Source organism: Petaurus breviceps, unplaced genomic scaffold, assembly GCF_028583685.1.
Source record: "Petaurus breviceps papuanus isolate PSGF00001 unplaced genomic scaffold, PetGlider_PUasm1.0 90847, whole genome shotgun sequence".
In the NCBI taxonomy this organism is placed as follows: Eukaryota; Metazoa; Chordata; class Mammalia; order Diprotodontia; family Petauridae; genus Petaurus; species Petaurus breviceps.
In genome coordinates this window covers 1496847-1512849 of record NW_027187360.1, presented here as the reverse complement: position 1 = coordinate 1512849, position 16003 = coordinate 1496847, and the positions used below count along the sequence as shown (strand labels likewise).

General features: G+C 47.8%; 2 protein-coding genes across 4 annotated transcripts in view; both read left to right on the top strand.

The window, feature by feature from the left end:
* ZMYND8 (zinc finger MYND-type containing 8) overlaps positions 1-16003 on the top strand; it is a 540997-nt gene that overhangs the window by 1070 nt on the left and 523924 nt on the right. The window lies entirely within an intron of this gene.
* SULF2 (sulfatase 2) overlaps positions 1-16003 on the top strand; it is a 146751-nt gene that overhangs the window by 109813 nt on the left and 20935 nt on the right. For all 3 annotated transcript variants that reach the window (XM_069072363.1, XM_069072362.1, XM_069072361.1), the window contains exons 6-11: positions 667-817; positions 3254-3429; positions 6427-6555; positions 9268-9324; positions 14654-14783; positions 15379-15592. In XM_069072363.1, the coding sequence (XP_068928464.1) occupies positions 667-817; positions 3254-3429; positions 6427-6555; positions 9268-9324; positions 14654-14783; positions 15379-15592 (857 nt within the window). The remainder of the gene's footprint in view (positions 1-666; positions 818-3253; positions 3430-6426; positions 6556-9267; positions 9325-14653; positions 14784-15378; positions 15593-16003) is intronic.

The following is a 16003-nucleotide window of genomic DNA, read 5'->3' as shown; positions in this document are numbered from 1 at the left end:
TGGGTTTCCCCAAACTTTCAGGGAAGGGACTCAAAAAAAAAAAGGTTAAGAACCCCAGGTCTAGATGATCTCAAGAAGCAGCTGGTTCAGTGGTTAAAATGCTGGACTCAACAAGTTAGTAACAAGAATTAAAACCCAGTGTCCAGAGTGTCAGTTGAATCAAGAAGACCTGTGTTCACTGCTAGCCTCAAGACACTTACCAGCTCTGGGATTCTAGGTAAGTCACCACCTCTCTGGGCCTCAGTCTCTTCCTCTGTAAAATCCAAGGCGCCTCCAGCCCTAAGTCCAGGATCACATGAGCTCTGATGCTCAGTGTTCAAAGGGCCCTCCCAACTCCAACATTCCACATGACCATAGATTTCAGCCTGCAGGGGACTTCAGAGTCCGCCTCTTCCAGCCCTCTTATTTTACAGATGAGGACATTTGAGTCTTGGGAAGGTTGAGGGACTTGTCCAAGTCAGTCATGCAGGTAATAAGAAGATCTGAGATTTGAGCCCAGGTCCCCTGACCGCCTCCCCTTTCCCAGGGTCTCTTTCACCGCTGACATTCCATGTTCTAAGACTCCTTCCAGGAGCAGCTCCAGGAGATTTCTTTTGAATGACTAGTCCATCACCATAATCTATTGACTTGACCACTCTGCTCTGTTTGCCATTCCCCCCCCCCCAGCACTCCAAGCTATAATTATGCACCTAACCCCGACAAGCATTGGATCATGAGGTACACGGGACCAATGAAGCCCATCCACATGGAATTTACCAACATGCTGCAGAGGAAGCGCCTGCAGACCCTCATGTCTGTGGATGACTCAATGGAGATGGTAAGCAGGCCCTGCCCCGCCCCCACCCCTCACCCTTGCCTCCTCAGCACACCGACGCCTCCTCTCTTAGATTCCCCTTTCCTGTCCCCTCTTGGGACAAGCATATGGCCAAGCCAAATGCTTCTGCCATTCAGTGACTTCCCGGGCCCCTGGCCTGAGGCATCATTGGCCAGAGAAGAAAGGAAGCAGAATGGAGAATGAGTAACAATAAGCCCACCTCCCACTGCCGTCCAGTCCAAGGAGGGAAAGCGCACTTGACAAGCTGGTGGTTGTTATTTCTCATTGTTCGGTTGTTTCAGATGCTTTGTGACCCCATTTGGGATTTTCTTGACAAATATACTGGATTGGTTTGCCGTTTCCTTCTCCAGCTCATTTACAGATGAGGAAACTGAGGCAAACAGGGTTAAGTGACTTGCCCAGGGTCACGCAGCTATCTGAGGCCAGATTTGAACTCAGGAAGCTGAGTCTTTCTGACTCCAGGACTGGCACTCTACTACACCACCTAGCTGCAAGATTCCAAATGAGAAAACGAAAGCCTATGGGGTCAAAGGCAAGGATGTCCTCACTCACACTCACCTGAGCCCAAAACAGTTTCTGAGTTACTTAAGAATTATTTAAGATCCCAAATCAGCCAGACCAGGTTTTGAGAATTCAACCAGTGACCATTTAACAGTGGGATTCCTAGAGGCCTGTGGTTTGTTTGCTCCCCAGTGGCAGCTAGAGCCTCTGGGAAATCCTGTGACAAGTAGCAACTGGGGTTCTCAGAACCTAGGCTGGCTTGTTTCTCGAGGCTCCTTACGTAAGCCTCTTACCTTTAACCACTACCCATCTTCTCCCAGTGGCATCCTCTGTGCCCCCACATATGAGAAAGAGAGAACGAATGAGAATATTCATGGGAGGAACACAAGAACACAGAGAGAGAGAATGAAAGAAGGGAGAAAGGGAGGGAGGGAAGGGGAAGAAAAGAGAGGAGAAAAATGAGAGAGAGAGAGAGAGACAGAGACCGAGAGAGAGATTGAGAAAGAGAGAAAGAGAAGCAGCCAGGGAAGAGACAAAACAGTTCTCAACCTGAAGGTACAATGGGGGAGGAGAGAAGCTGAGACAGAATCTCTGGCCTTTAGACCTTGTTCTGGCACAGCTGGTTGTGTGACGTGGGCCAAGTCCCTTGTCTTCTCTAAGCATCTGAAAATTGGGACTTGTGGGTGGGACCATATGGGCCTGGAAGTAGTGAGTATTCACAGGTGTGTATGGGACAAGTCACTCTCACCCAGTGGCAGACTTGGCCTGTTGGAGGGTTTTGTGTCTCCTCACTTCCCCTATCTCAAGGTCAATATCTCATCATAACCCATTGGGAAAACCAGTGACAAGGAAGAGGAAAGAGAATTCAGGAACTAACCATGGGGTCCCAGACTGATGGAGTACAAGCTGGGAGGGGCCTCAGAGGCCACCCACTCCAACCCCCTCATTCTGCTCCTCAGTAAAAGTAGGGGCCTGGGCTAGGTGGCCTCTGAGGAGGCTTGTGAGGAAAGTGCTTTGACTGAGCCAGGATTTGAACGCAAACCTGTTGACTCCAAATCCGCAGCTCTGTCATCAGGGTTGATTCTTGGTATCTGACCAAAGAGCAGATAGACATTCACTGCTCCTTTGAGTGACCCCTTAGTACGTGTGAGGTCCCATGCTGTCTGACTTCTGGGAGAGCAGCAGAAATGACAGAGGCCCTGCCCTCAAGGACGTTCCAGTCTAGCCAGGGCGTTAAGATGTGCACGCAGATACTGAGTAGCGTAGAAAGGCCTGTGAAGGAGGTACAGACAAGGTGTTAGAAGCTTCAGAAACCCAGGAGGAAGAGTAGGCCCTGGTGGGGAGAGCCCTGCATTTGGAGGCAAAGGTCTCATTAGCCGTGTGTGTGACTGTGGACAAGTCCACTGCCTTCCTTGAGTCTCACAGAGTTTGCATTAGAGGCCCTGGGTTTGAATCCCACGTCTCTATTCACTGCTACTTAGTCTCTCTTGGCCTCCAATTCCTTATCTGTAAAAGGGGAATGGTAACCTTTTAATTACTTGCCTCACAGATGTGTTATAAGGAAAGTATTTCATAAACAGTAAAGTCCCCGTGTAAGTGTTTTGGCATGGGCGGGGGGGGATCACAAAATCCTGCCTCAGACATTTCTTATCTGTGTGATGATGGACAAGTCACTTAACCTCTCTGGGCCTCAGTTTCCCCATCTGTAAAATGGGGCTAATAATCATGCCTGTCTTCCAGGGTTGTTGTGAAGGTCGAATGAGTTAACACAGGTAAGGCACTTTGTATAAATGCTAGTTGTTATTATCAGTAATTGGATAAGGATGTACATGGGCAGGTAGAGAGTTAGTCATATGCACACTCTACACAGTTCCTCAGGCCAAGGCCACATGGCCTCATTCATTTTTGCTGTTTCAGATTTACAACATGCTGGTCGAGACAGGCGAGCTGGATAACACCTACATTGTTTACACTGCTGACCATGGCTACCATATCGGCCAGTTTGGCCTGGTGAAAGGGAAATCCATGCCCTATGAGTTTGACATCAGGGTCCCTTTCTACATCCGAGGCCCCAATGTGGAGGCAGGATCTTTGTGAGTACATTCCTTTCTTGCTCTGGGGAAGTGGTATGGCATTATCTAGGGATAATGTTAAGTCCAGTCTGGTGCCGGGGTGAGAAGGAGCCATTTGGGGAGCATGGCATATGTGGCTGGAATGCTGGATTTCTTTCTCTCCAAATGCTATGAGACTCAGGCCCACGTAACTCACGTCATTGAAGTGATCCTGTGTCCCAGGCCCAAGTCTTAGATTCTCTTAACCCTCCTTAGAGGCTAGCACCTGGCTGCATGGGAATATCTGCTCAGTGTTCATGGATGGGGATGCTTTGTGATTTCTCTGCTCCATCAGACAGTCATTTAGGGCCTGGTCATGGTCAGACAATAAGTCTTGCTACTGTGGAAGAAATAGCCAGTCATCTACAGAGATCAGGATACGGGAAGCTCTCTCCTCTCAGCATTTCTCTTGTAGGGGAGTTTGGGCATCAGGGCCCCCATGGCCCGCAGTGAACAGCTCTCCTTGAGTTAACCTTCCAGGTGACACATTCCTCCTGGGAAGTGCTCTATCTGGGTTGGGGGAAGTATAAAAGGACTTATAATGATCAGAGTAACTTTGATCATCTGGGAAATTATGTAGCTGGACTCCTGGGATTTTTGATATGCAAATACTCACCATTAAGCTGTGCTTTGGGACTTACATCTATAATGAGCTGAACACACACATGCACAACTACGGTTCCTTCTAAATGAGTGCTGAATATAGGATGCAGAAATAGAGAACCAGGAGTCTCCTAAGGACACAGCTAGTTTAAAATATGAAAAGCCAGTGCAGTACAGTGGGAGATTAAAAATCAGGACACCTGACTTCTGATCTCAGCCTTGCTACTAACTAGTTGTGAGACCTTAGACCAGTCACTTCTCAACTTGATGCCATGCAAAGAGCACTGACTGGATTTAGAATCAGAGGGTGTAGGTTTGAATGGCTGGCTCTGTCACATACTACCTATGTGACCTTAGGCAAGTCTCCTCCCTTGTCTAGCCCCTAGTTTCCTCCTCTGTAAAAAATAAAAATCATCTAAGGTATTTCCTGTATCATTGAGGATGCAAATAAAAGACCCCCTGTCAGTGGTGAGTTTATCTAGCTGCTTCTGTTTTTCAGATCATACGTATAGCACTACTCTAGCCCTGAAGCCTTACAAAACCTCTTCAATGAAAACTACATTCAGTTGAAAATGCTCCTGACGATCTACATGTGAAAACCAAAGTGGATGAAAACCATATTAGCCAGATAACAATATGCAGTTGGACAAGAAACCCACCACAAAGTGGATCTATATGCACTGCATATCTATACATATACTGCAGATTAACAGTAAGGAGGTTTCAGAACTGATTAGGAAAGGATTGAGTTAGATCATATTTGGAGAATCATCTTTTGCTTTTAGTGATCCCAAGATTATTCCCTGGCAAAAAAACGTTTTTCTTTTAAACACCAAAACTCTCTATGTGGTACTGTATGGTTGCAGATCATGGAAGACAGTGACCCAAGAGGAGGAAGAAAGGCACCTGGTGGGTTTGAGTAAGGCAGAAACGTATGACCGACAATGGCTTATATGGCAGAGGAGGAATTTTAAAACCTTGTCAAAGATGTGCATCTTCACAGAAGGAGATGGGCCCTCAGGCCATGTATTAGGAATGAGGGACTAAAGCATGAGTGCTATGAGCCAAAACCTCCCATTGATTCTTTTGGCCAGCTCCGCATGTCATCCTAGGAGCAAGTTCTGAAACATTCCTCCCCAAAGATAGCCTCCTCTTCCCCACAAGTTTCTTCTCCTAAATCATTCCGCGTTAGGTTGGCCTGTTGGTGATGAGAACACATAGACCAGTCATGGCTGTACCATTGATCTGCCACGTAACTCTGGGCTCCAGTAGCAAGGACACTGGATTTGACGTCAGTCTTGAGTTCATCTCCCAGCTCTGCTAATTATCACTGCAAGTCACTTAACTTTGATGTAAAGTAAGGGGATTAATTGGACTAAATGATCTAGAGGGGCACAGAGTGTGGATAGGATGCTGGACTCTGAGCCAGGAGGCCTTGGGTTCAGATCCTGTTTCAGACCCTGGATGAGTCACATAACTTCTCTGTGTCAGTTTCTTTATGAGTAAAATATTAGGCAGTAAAGGGAGAGGGTGGACTCTCTGGTCCCTGAGGACACTTGTAGCTCTAAATCTTCAATTTTGTGATCTTTGAGATCTCTTTCCATTCCAAAGGCTGTGATTCTGAATCAGCTTCTCCTTTTAGAGATGTAGTTTTGGGATCTGTAAAATAAAGGACCTGGACTAAAGTTCATTCCAGTTCTAAGATCTGTTGCTCCATGATCTGTTTGAGACTGTATGCAAATGGCAAGGGACACAGGAGAAACTTCATGGCCCTTTTGTGTGATGGGGATTCAAATCTGCAGGGACAAGCACAGTGACAGCTCACTGAAGCATGAATCTTCCCCATCAAGCCATCTACTGCCCCTTCCCCCCACACCCCCTAGGTTTCAGGTTGGGATGGAGTTTCTGCTGTCTTCCAGTCTTCCCTGGGTCCCTGAGGATGGATGAATGGATTGATTCATAGATATAGATAAATAATTATATGGAGATGGATGGATGGTTGATAGAGCAATCAGTCTTTATTAAATCTAAGTGTTAGAAATAAAAACATAAGAAACAAAATAGTCCCTGCCATCAAGGAGCTTACACTCTAATGGTGAAGACAGTATATAGAGCATGGGGAAGGAGGGGAGAGCACAAAAAGGGGCGTGGAGTCCAGCAGCAAGATAAGGGCTTCAATTTCCAAATTTCTTCCTCCATCCCCTGGAACTTGGATTCCAGAAGGCTCTAACAGGAGCCATGGTGAGGAGAGTGTGGGCTGAGGATGGCCTGTGGGGCTCTGGTGTGTTTAACAGGAACCTCAGAGGCAGGGTTCCCAGAGGCAGGACTCAGAAGAAACTGAGATAAACTCTCTCTCCCCCACTGTATCTTCTGTAGAAATCCCCATATTGTCCTGAACATTGACCTGGCACCAACTATCCTGGACATTGCAGGCCTGGACATCCCCCCTGACATGGATGGCAAGTCTATTCTCAAACTTCTGGATACCGAGAGGCCAGTCAACAGGTGAAAATGTCTGGGGGTTGAGAGGGAGGTGAAGGAGGAGGAAAGAGAGGAAGCATTACTCAATCCCATTTGTGCCTACCTATCTGCTCATTCAGTCAGGGAGAGAGGCTACATTGGAACACACCACATAGACCTGGTCCTTGTGGAGCCTGTCAGTTGGCAGGTGAGACAGTGCACATCCACATGAAATAAACCTCCCAGACTAGTTAAGCAAATCTCCAGATGCATGGTACCGTTGGATAAGGCCTATGGAGAGAGCTTTGTATTCCAGAAAAACTCCATGAAGGATGTGAGTCTTAAGTTGAGTCTAGAAGGATGGTCAGGCTTTGGATAGAGAGGATTCCAAGCTGGAGGGAAGGTCACCTGGCCATTTGGCAGAAAGACCAGGCAGTGCAGCAGAAGTGGACTGAGGTGGGCTGGCCATATCTAGGGTTAATGCAGCGTAAGTTCAAGGCAATGGTCTTAAAGTTAAACCAGTTTGAGCCCCAGCTCTGACCCTCTTTGTGTGAGCCTGGCCACTTGACATTTCTGAGCCTCAGTTTTCCTCGTGTTTAAAATGAGGGTACTGGAGAAGTCGGGGGAACTGTGGAAGCAGCTCCGGCTGGGGAAACAGAAGAAACACCTGGGTTCAGATCCCAGCTCCTCCATTTCACCAGCTTTCTCACCTTGGGCAAGTGGTTCACTAAAAAGTACAGGGTTTGGAGTCAGGGGACCAGCCTTACAACTTACGTGTGCCTCAGTTTCCTCATTTGTGAAAAGTAGGGGGCTCTTCTTGCTCTAAATCTGTGACCCAATGAGCCGTGATGCTGTGAGCCACTGCCGCACTTGACCTCAGTTTCCCCATCTGTAAGATGCAGAGTTGGACTAGATCAGCTTGGGGTCCATGAATTTGTCTGGGGGGAAATTGCATCTTTATTTTCTCCAACCTCTAACTAAAATTTATCATTTATTTTCATTACTAAAACCATTCTGTTCCGAGAAGGGGTCCAGAGGCTTCACTAGACGGCCAGAGGGGTGCATGACACAAACAGGGCGCAGAACCCCCCAGAGCTCACGTTCTCTAGTGCCTCCGCCCAGTTTTAAGACTTCTGTATTCCTGCTTACTATGTTCTGTTTCATAAGCCAAGCCATGAAAATACTAGATTCTCTGCGAGGCGATAGTGCCCTCTGGTGGGCTGTCATGTAAGTGCAGCCTTAGATCTTAGTCTAGTCTTAGATCTAAGATCTAGTCAGACTTCACCCCTCCCAGGATGTTAGCTGTCCAAATCCTCTGGACATGAAGGGAGAAAGTGTGGAGCCAGCAGCAGATCCAGTCATCTCCTTCCTGAAGCTCACATCTCTGCTTAGCTGGCTCCTTAAGAAATATGCTCCACTGGGGCGGCCAGGTGGCTCAGCGAGTAAGAGCACCAGCCCCAGTGTCAGGGTGACCTGGGGATCGAATGCCAGGCTCAGACACTTAGCACCCACCCAGAAACACCTGGCCATGTAACCTTGAGCAAGTTACTTAACCCCAATTGCTTAGGGGTGGCCAGGTGGCTCAGCCAGTAAGAGCACTGGCTCCAGTGTCGGGACGACCTGGGGATCGAATCCGGGCTCAGATACTCAGCACCACACCCAGAAATAACTGGCCGTATAACCATGAGCAAGTTACTTAACCCCGATTGCTTAAAAAAAAATTTTTTTTAATCTGGGAAGATTTATATGAACTTATGCAAAGTGAAGTGAGAAGAACCAGGACACTGTACACAGTAATAACATTTTTAGGGGCAGCTAGGTGGTGCAGTGAGTAAAGTGCCAGCCCCAGAGTCAGGAGGACCCGAGTTTGGTTCCAGCCTCAGACACTTAACACCCACACAAAAAAAAACTAGCCGTGTAACCTTGGGCAAGTTACTTAACCCCAACTGCCCTCCAAAAGGCAAAAAAAAAAAAAAAAAGAGAAATATGCTCCATTTAACAGCCTCCTGGAGGAGATACCGTGCCATGTTGGATCTTCCCTTGACCTCCTTGGAAACAGTTCTGAGAGGAAGAAATAGGAGGAAAACTCTTTCTTCAAGGAGCCTATTGCAGGGAATGTAGAGGCAGCACAGGCTTTAGTCCTGGCTCCACTGTGTGTCTCCTTCTGTGACCTTGGGCAAACGGCTTTCCTTTATGAGGCTTCAGTTTTGTATAGGGATGAAAATGCTTAAGCATTTACCATGTGCTGGGCCCTGTGCCAAGCACTGGGAATGCAAGATCAAGCCAGCAAGACAGTGCCTGCCCTCGAGAAGCTTGCATGCTAAAAGGGAAAGACATTACATAAAGAAGAGCTGGAAGGCAAGGAATGGGGTTACTTTATTTAGATGAAATGCAAGTCAAAGACCAGTATGGACAATAAAAGGCCATCAGAAACTACAGTGCATTTATCACATCCTGAAACAAATGCCATCTGGTATTACTGAGGAGGCTGGAGGAACTGAGTCTGATGCCCAGCTCTGCCTCTTACTACCTGTGTGACAGCAGAGAAGCTTTCTTAGCTTCCCTAGCCATACAGTGAAGGTTTTGTGTTAAATTATTGTCCTTTCCAGCTCTAGACAGAATTTCAGGAGGGCCTTTCGCCCTGCAGATACCACAGTGACATTCTGTATAAGGGATTCAAGCCCAGCAGATCCCATAGGCTCTGGGGAAGATGGGCTCTGTGCTTGTGTTGAGAACTGAACTGTGTGTTTTCCTCAGGTTCCACTTGAAAAAGAAGATCAAGGTCTGGAGAGACTCATTCCTGGTGGAGAGAGGGTAAGAAGGAAGTCTTTTTTAAAGAAACTAACTATAGACAGCCATTCAGTTATTAAGGGCATAATGTCTTCAGAACCTTGTGCCGGGGGGGTACAAAGTTGAGATAAGACATGGTCCCTGCGCTCATGATGCTTCCAATTCAGGAGGAAAACAATTATATTATGCAATATTAGGTCAGTACATGGAGGACTGAATCTGTCTGAGCAAGTTTCTTATTGAGCAGGAAGCTCAGGGACAGCTTCCTGGAGAGGGTGGCATTTGAAGTTGGGCTTTGAAAGAGGAGGAGGCAGGGAATGCCCTGATGGTCATCTTTTTTTCTCTAATGCATCTTCAATCTCTGAGACGAAGGCACAGGTATAAAGGGATTAGCTTCTATAAAATGCTTGCACAACTTGCAGTGTGGGCCACTTGTAATATGGGCCGCCTGCAGCACACCAAAGGATTTCAGGTGGCTCATGAAAAATATAGAGGAAAACATCCTGTGTACATAGAGGAAATTCTGTGCTTTCAGAATGTCAGTTTGGCTGGTGGCGTGGTGTGGTCCTGTAGTCCCTGCTGCAGGGAAGGCAGAGGCTGGTGGATCACTTGAGTTCTGGAGTTCTGAGCTGCAGGAGGGCTAACGCCAATCAGATGTCTGTACTAAGTCTGGCACCAAGATGGTGGGACCCCAGGAACAAGGGGGAGCCAGGCTGCCTAAGAAGAGGTCACCTGGCCTGGGTCAGAAAAACCGAAAGTGTTCAAGCTTTAGGATCAGGTCCATGAGTGAATGCTGCACTTGTAGCCTGGGCAAGATAGGGAGCCTGAGCCTCAAAAATAAAATCTATTTGACTGTGTGAAGATGGATTGGAGAGGGATCCAGGGAGACCAGTCAGATTTTTGAAGAGTCCAGCTGAGAGGTGACGAGGCCTAGAGTGTTAGGGGTGTGAGAGGTAGATTTATAGGACAGATATTGAGATGGAATGGCAAGAGATTGAATTGAGGAGGGAAAGGAGTGGATGAATGAATGGTGTATTAAGTATTTAGGATGTTCCAGGCACCCTGATAAGTGCCAGGACACAAATACAAGAAGTAAGACACTCCCCACCCTTGTAAAGCTTTTTACTCTAAAGGGAAAGCAACACAAAGGAGTGGTAGCCAAGGAAAGAGTGTTATGGTCAAGGTGTAAAAGAAGACTACACAATGAGCGTCCAGTTGTGGGGCTGGTGAGTGGAGTTGTAGGGTAATTAATTGACTAGCAAGGGTAGGATTACTGCTCCCAGAGCTAGTTAGGATGAAGAAACATTGCCGTTGGATGTTGGCCCAATGGATGGAGCACTGGCCCTGGAGTCAGGAAGATGTGGCTCCAAATCCAGCCTCAGACACTTACCTGCTGTGTGACCCTGGGCAAGTCACTTAACCTGTTTGCTTCAGTTTCCTCAGCTGTAGAATGGGGATAGTAAGAGCACTCACCTCACAGGGTTGATGTGAGGATTATTTGTAAAGTGTTTAGCATGAAAAAGACAGGAAAATAGGAAGAGAGCTGGGTATAGGGCAGTGGGGCAGGGAGGGAGGGCAGTCTGAAGATGCTGGAACATTTGGAGGACCATGCTGGCAGAGCTTAGGCTCAGCAGAATGCTGCAAAAACCTGGGCATCAGTAATAAGCATGGGGAGTGCAAGGACCATTGGTGGTGAGAGGAAGGAAAAAGGTGGATCATGTTTTCCTTCTTCCCATTATGATTTCAGCGGCTTCACTGACAAGGGGCAATTTACTCTACACATCACCAGAGGAAAACAAGGGCTGAAATTAACCAGAAGCTCCCAAAGCAGAGGGACACTGGACACTCAGTGGTCAGTCAGCTAGCATTAAGCACCTACTGTGTGCCAGGCACTGTAGTAAGTACCGCGGACATCCACAAAAAACAACCAAGCTGAGACCTGAAGGAAGCTAAGGAAACTAGAAGATAGAAATGAGGAAGAGAATTCTAGGCAAAGGGGGAGAGCCGGTAAAATGCAAGGAACAGCAAGGAGGCCTGTGTCTCTGGACTGAAAATATGTATAAGAAGACTAGAAAGATGGGAGAGGGCCAGGTGATGAGGGGCTTTAAAAGCCAACCAGAGAATTTTACTTTTGATCCTGGAGATAATGAGAAGACAGTAGAGTTGGTTGAATCAGGGGAGAGGAGTGACATGGTCAGACTTTCGCTTGAGGAAGATCACTTTGACAGCAGAATGGAAGATGGGCTGCAGCAGGGGAAGACTCGAAGAAGGAATACCAGCCAGCAGGCTATTGCGGTAGTCTGGATGCGGCATGATGGGGGCCTGCGCCAGGGTGGTGGCAGCATCAGAGGAAAGAAGGAGGCATATGGGAGAGATGTTACAAAGGTGGAAATGACAGGGACTGGCAGATGATTGGACACTGGGGGAGGGGGAGGGGAGGGGGAGGAGGAGTTGAGGATGATAGCTGGGTTGCAAGCCTAGCTGGCTAGGAGGATGGTGAGACTCTTAATAGAAAGAGGGGAGGGTTTCAGGGAAAGGATAATTTTGTATTGGGCATGATGAGTTTAAGATGTCTATGGGACTTTCAGTTAAGATGTCTAATAGGCATTTGGAGATGCAAGCAAGACTAAAGGTGAGGAAAGATTAGAGCTGGATAACCATATCTGAGGGTCATCTGCACAGAGATGGTAATTGAATCCATGGGATTCAGCTGAGGTTATAAAGTGAAATATTATTGAGAAAGAAGAGAAGAGGGTTCAGGACACAGCTTTGGGGAACATCCACAGTTAGTGGGCATGACCTGGATGAAGGTCCAGCAAAGAAGACTGAGCAGGAGAAGGCAGAGAGAAGAAAGTATCAAGGAGAAGAGAGTGTTTGATGGTGTCAGAGGCTACAGAGGCACCAAGAAGGATGGGGGTTGAGAAATAGGTCATTAGATCTGACCGTTAAGTGATCATTGGTAACCTTGGAGAGGGCAGTTTCAGTTGGATCAAGCCAGATTGTAAAGTTGAGAAGAGAGTGAGAGGAGAGGAAGTCGTGGTATTGATTGTGGAAAGGCTTCTCAAGGAATTTAAGCCACAGAAGGGAGGAGTGATGCAGGATAGCGGCCTTTGGGGATCGAGGGAGGGATTTATGATTGTCTTGGTTGTAGGCAGCAGAGATGTGGACAGTAGATAGTGATTGTGACATTCATGTGAGAGTAGGGATGATGGGTCAGTGGACTGGAGAAAATGGGATAGAATGAGATCATTTGTGTATATAGAAAGGGAAAGGATTGTTTTAGCAATGAGATGGTTCACCTCTTCATGTGAAACATGGGTGCCATTGGTTAATTAAGAAATGGTGGGGGGAGGCTAGGTGGTGCAGTGAAGAGAACACTGGCCCTGAAGTCAGGAGGACCTGAGTTCAAATCCAGCCTCAGACACTTAACACAAAACTAGCCGTGTGACCTTGGGCCAAGTCACTTAACCCCAGTTGCCCCCTCCAAAAAGCAAAAAAACAAAGAAATGGTGGCAGAAGGCATGAAAGAGGGAGACAAGGCAGCTTTCAATGAATGGTCTGGTTTTCACTGAGATATTAAGCAATGTTTTCATCTGAGAAGATGAAGGGAGGTTCGAGGAGGGATGAAAAAATTTGGAAAAGCCACCATGGTGAGTGGAATAGTAAACTGACCAGGGAGGCATTTCCACAGTGATGGCCTAGGTGAGATTATGTAACATAAATTTGTGGTGGACCAGTCAGCATAGTTTCTTGACTTTTTTTTAGCTTTATTCAGCAGCATGTAAGTAGGATTGGAGGTAATGGGTGACTGGAGTGATCCAATGATGGGGTTTGGCAGGGCAAGATCTTCAGTAGAGTGAAGAGTCTAGGGATTCCAGAGAAGTAAGTGCAAAGCTGACCTGGTTCACCAAGGGATCCAGATGGGAAAAGGAAGAGAGTATGCAGCTGGTGGAGGGGTGATGGTGACCTGGGAAAGAACTGAGGCCCGGAGGGATTGAAGGTCCTGATGTGGCTGAAGAATGGGATTTGGAATTCAAGGCAGAAGGACAGGTGGAGTGACAAGAGACTGCAATCAGAGAAGAGATTTTCCAAGTTCCCGAGCATGAAGGTGGTGCATTTGTGACAGCAAGAACAAGAGGTGCCCATCTCCATGTGGAGCTGTGGTGCAGTGGAGGAGGAGGTCACAGGACACGGATTCATTGGGGAATGAGGAGGCTAAGGGTTATCAGTGCGTATTCTGAAGTCCGCTAGGGGGAGGGCAGGAGGTGGGGAGAAGAGACTCATGGAGGAAGGAAAGAGTGTCCTGGCAACAAGAATCTTGATTGGGTGAGAAATACGAAATGAATAAACCTCAAAAAGCAGAAAGGTTGGGGCGGCCAGGTGGCTCAGCAAGTAAGAGCACCGGCTCCAGAGTCGGGATGACCTGGGATTGAATCCGGGCTCAGATACTCAGCACCACACCCAGAAATAACTGGCCGTGTAACCTTGAGCAAGTTACTTAACCCCAATTGCTTTAAAAAAAAGAAGAGATTACTGAGTGATAATGATAGGAAGAGAGTCACTACGACCAGTGAGGGGCAAGAGGTGGGAAGGAATAAGGGCGGGTACAACCAGGGCCAGAAAGAGTGGCCAGAGTGGCTCTGTCCAGGTATCAGGGAAGATGAGCACAGGGAAGTGATTGGACACTTTGGGGGGAGGGCAATGGAAGGAAGGGAGTGGTCAGCAGGGATGGGGAATGGGCTTTGAACCATGCAATCAGGGAATCAGAATTGCTGAGAAGGGAGGAGTATAAAAGAGCAGCAGTGCATTAATCATTGAGGAATGAGTCCTGTCATTCTCATTGCCCACAGGGTTCAGCCTTTGGGGGAGCTGTCCCAGGTGTCAGGCATCTGTGTGTGTGTGTGTGTGTGTGACTAAAAAGGGAAGGAACAAAGGGGTTAATGTGGAGGGGGCCTGAAAGGAAACCCTGTGGAGCCGAAGGGGGCCTGGAAGGGGAGCTTAGAACTCAACTGATCTGAGGTCTTACATTTAGAAGAAAAATTATTTTTTTTCCTGACTTCAATCAAAATGACAATTTTCCCTTGGGCCTAAGATACAGAGAAAGATTTGTATGTATGAGGTAGGTGTTGGAGACAGTTCTGGGAGAACTAAATCACTGTGTGAGCTTGGACAAATTACTTTTCTCTGTTTCGGCCTCCTCTCCTGTGAAATGAAAAGGTTCGACCAACTTTAAGGTGTCCTTTCGAGCTGATATCCCAGCAATGACTGTGTCCTCAGACCCCTCCCAGCTCTGACATTCTGTGTCCTAAGGTCCTTGCCAGTTCTAACTCTCTGTGATTTCTCTTCTCTATAGAAAGCTGCTTCATAAAAGAGAGAATGAGAAGGTAGATGCCCAGGAGGAAAACTTCTTGCCCAAACACCAGCGTGTGAAGGATCTGTGTCAGCGAGCAGAGTACCAGACAGCTTGTGAGCAGCTAGGACAGGTGAGGAGCGCAGACAGGCAGCTGGCCCCCTGAGGGGCCTCAGTGGGGAGAGGAGGCTCTTGGAACCCCTTCCCTTCCCATTGAAGAGCCAAGGATGGACGAGACCTGCGTTTCTGGGCCACTCTGTGGTCAGTTACAAATTGCTTTATAGCCATTATCTCGACTAAACCTAGTCAGAGAGCAAAGGAGAGATGAGAAAAGGAAAGCACTTTGCCTGAAGTCATAGGGGTGACAGAGGCAAGTTTTGAATTCTCATCCATTGACACCACATCTAGTGCTCTCCATTCACCTCTCTTGGGCCTCCCTTCTCTGTGGATGATAAGAGGCATGTTGCAGCATCTAGAAAAAGTCTGACCAAAAAGATGTATTGAGCACTTACTGTATGCCCAGCCTAATGATAAACCCTTCAAGTGGTTTTCAAGGCCCCTTTCCCACATGATCTCTGCTTATTCAGTATTTACCCCCTGTTCTGGCTGGGCTCATGGCCTTACAGCTTTACAACCCCTCCTGCCCCCGCCCCCACCCACTTGTGTACACACAAACACACACACATCATCTGTCTTCTGGGTACTGATGAGGACCCCACATCTTGCAGAAGTGGCAGTGTGTGGAAGATGCCTCCGGAAAGCTCAAGCTTCACAAGTGCAAAGGCCCCCTGCGGCTGGGGCCCAATAACGGTGGCAGCACCAAAGGCTTCTCCAACCTCGTGCCCAAATACTACAAGGGCAGCACCGAGGGCTGCACCTGCGAGGACAACGAGTACAAGCTCAGCCCTGTGGGGAGGAGGAAAAAGCTTTTCTCCAAAAAGAGTAAGTGTCTGGGTCCCCCTGAGGGGAGGGGCAAGTTTCCTCCCACTGTTCTTTCCTCTGCTGCAGGAAGCACAATGGGGGGGTGGGAAGCAGGTGGACCCCCAGAGGTTTGTTAGCCCTCCTACCCCCAGCAGGAGCTGGTGCCCCCAGAAGGAAAGAACAGGCGTTTAGAGGTTCAGAGGACCAAGGGGTGCAGATCATGTAGCCTTCAGGATTTAGCAAGCCGTGTTCTGGTCATGTATAGTATTTTTTGCTTTCTAGTGTCCACTATATTTCAGTAGCTCAGCTGCTTCAGAACCACAGGATCCCAGATTATCTGATTTGGGAAGGACCTTAGAACACAGAATGTCAGAGCTGGGAGGGTCCTTAGAACACAGGGTGTCAGAGCTGGGAGGGCCCTTAGAACACAGG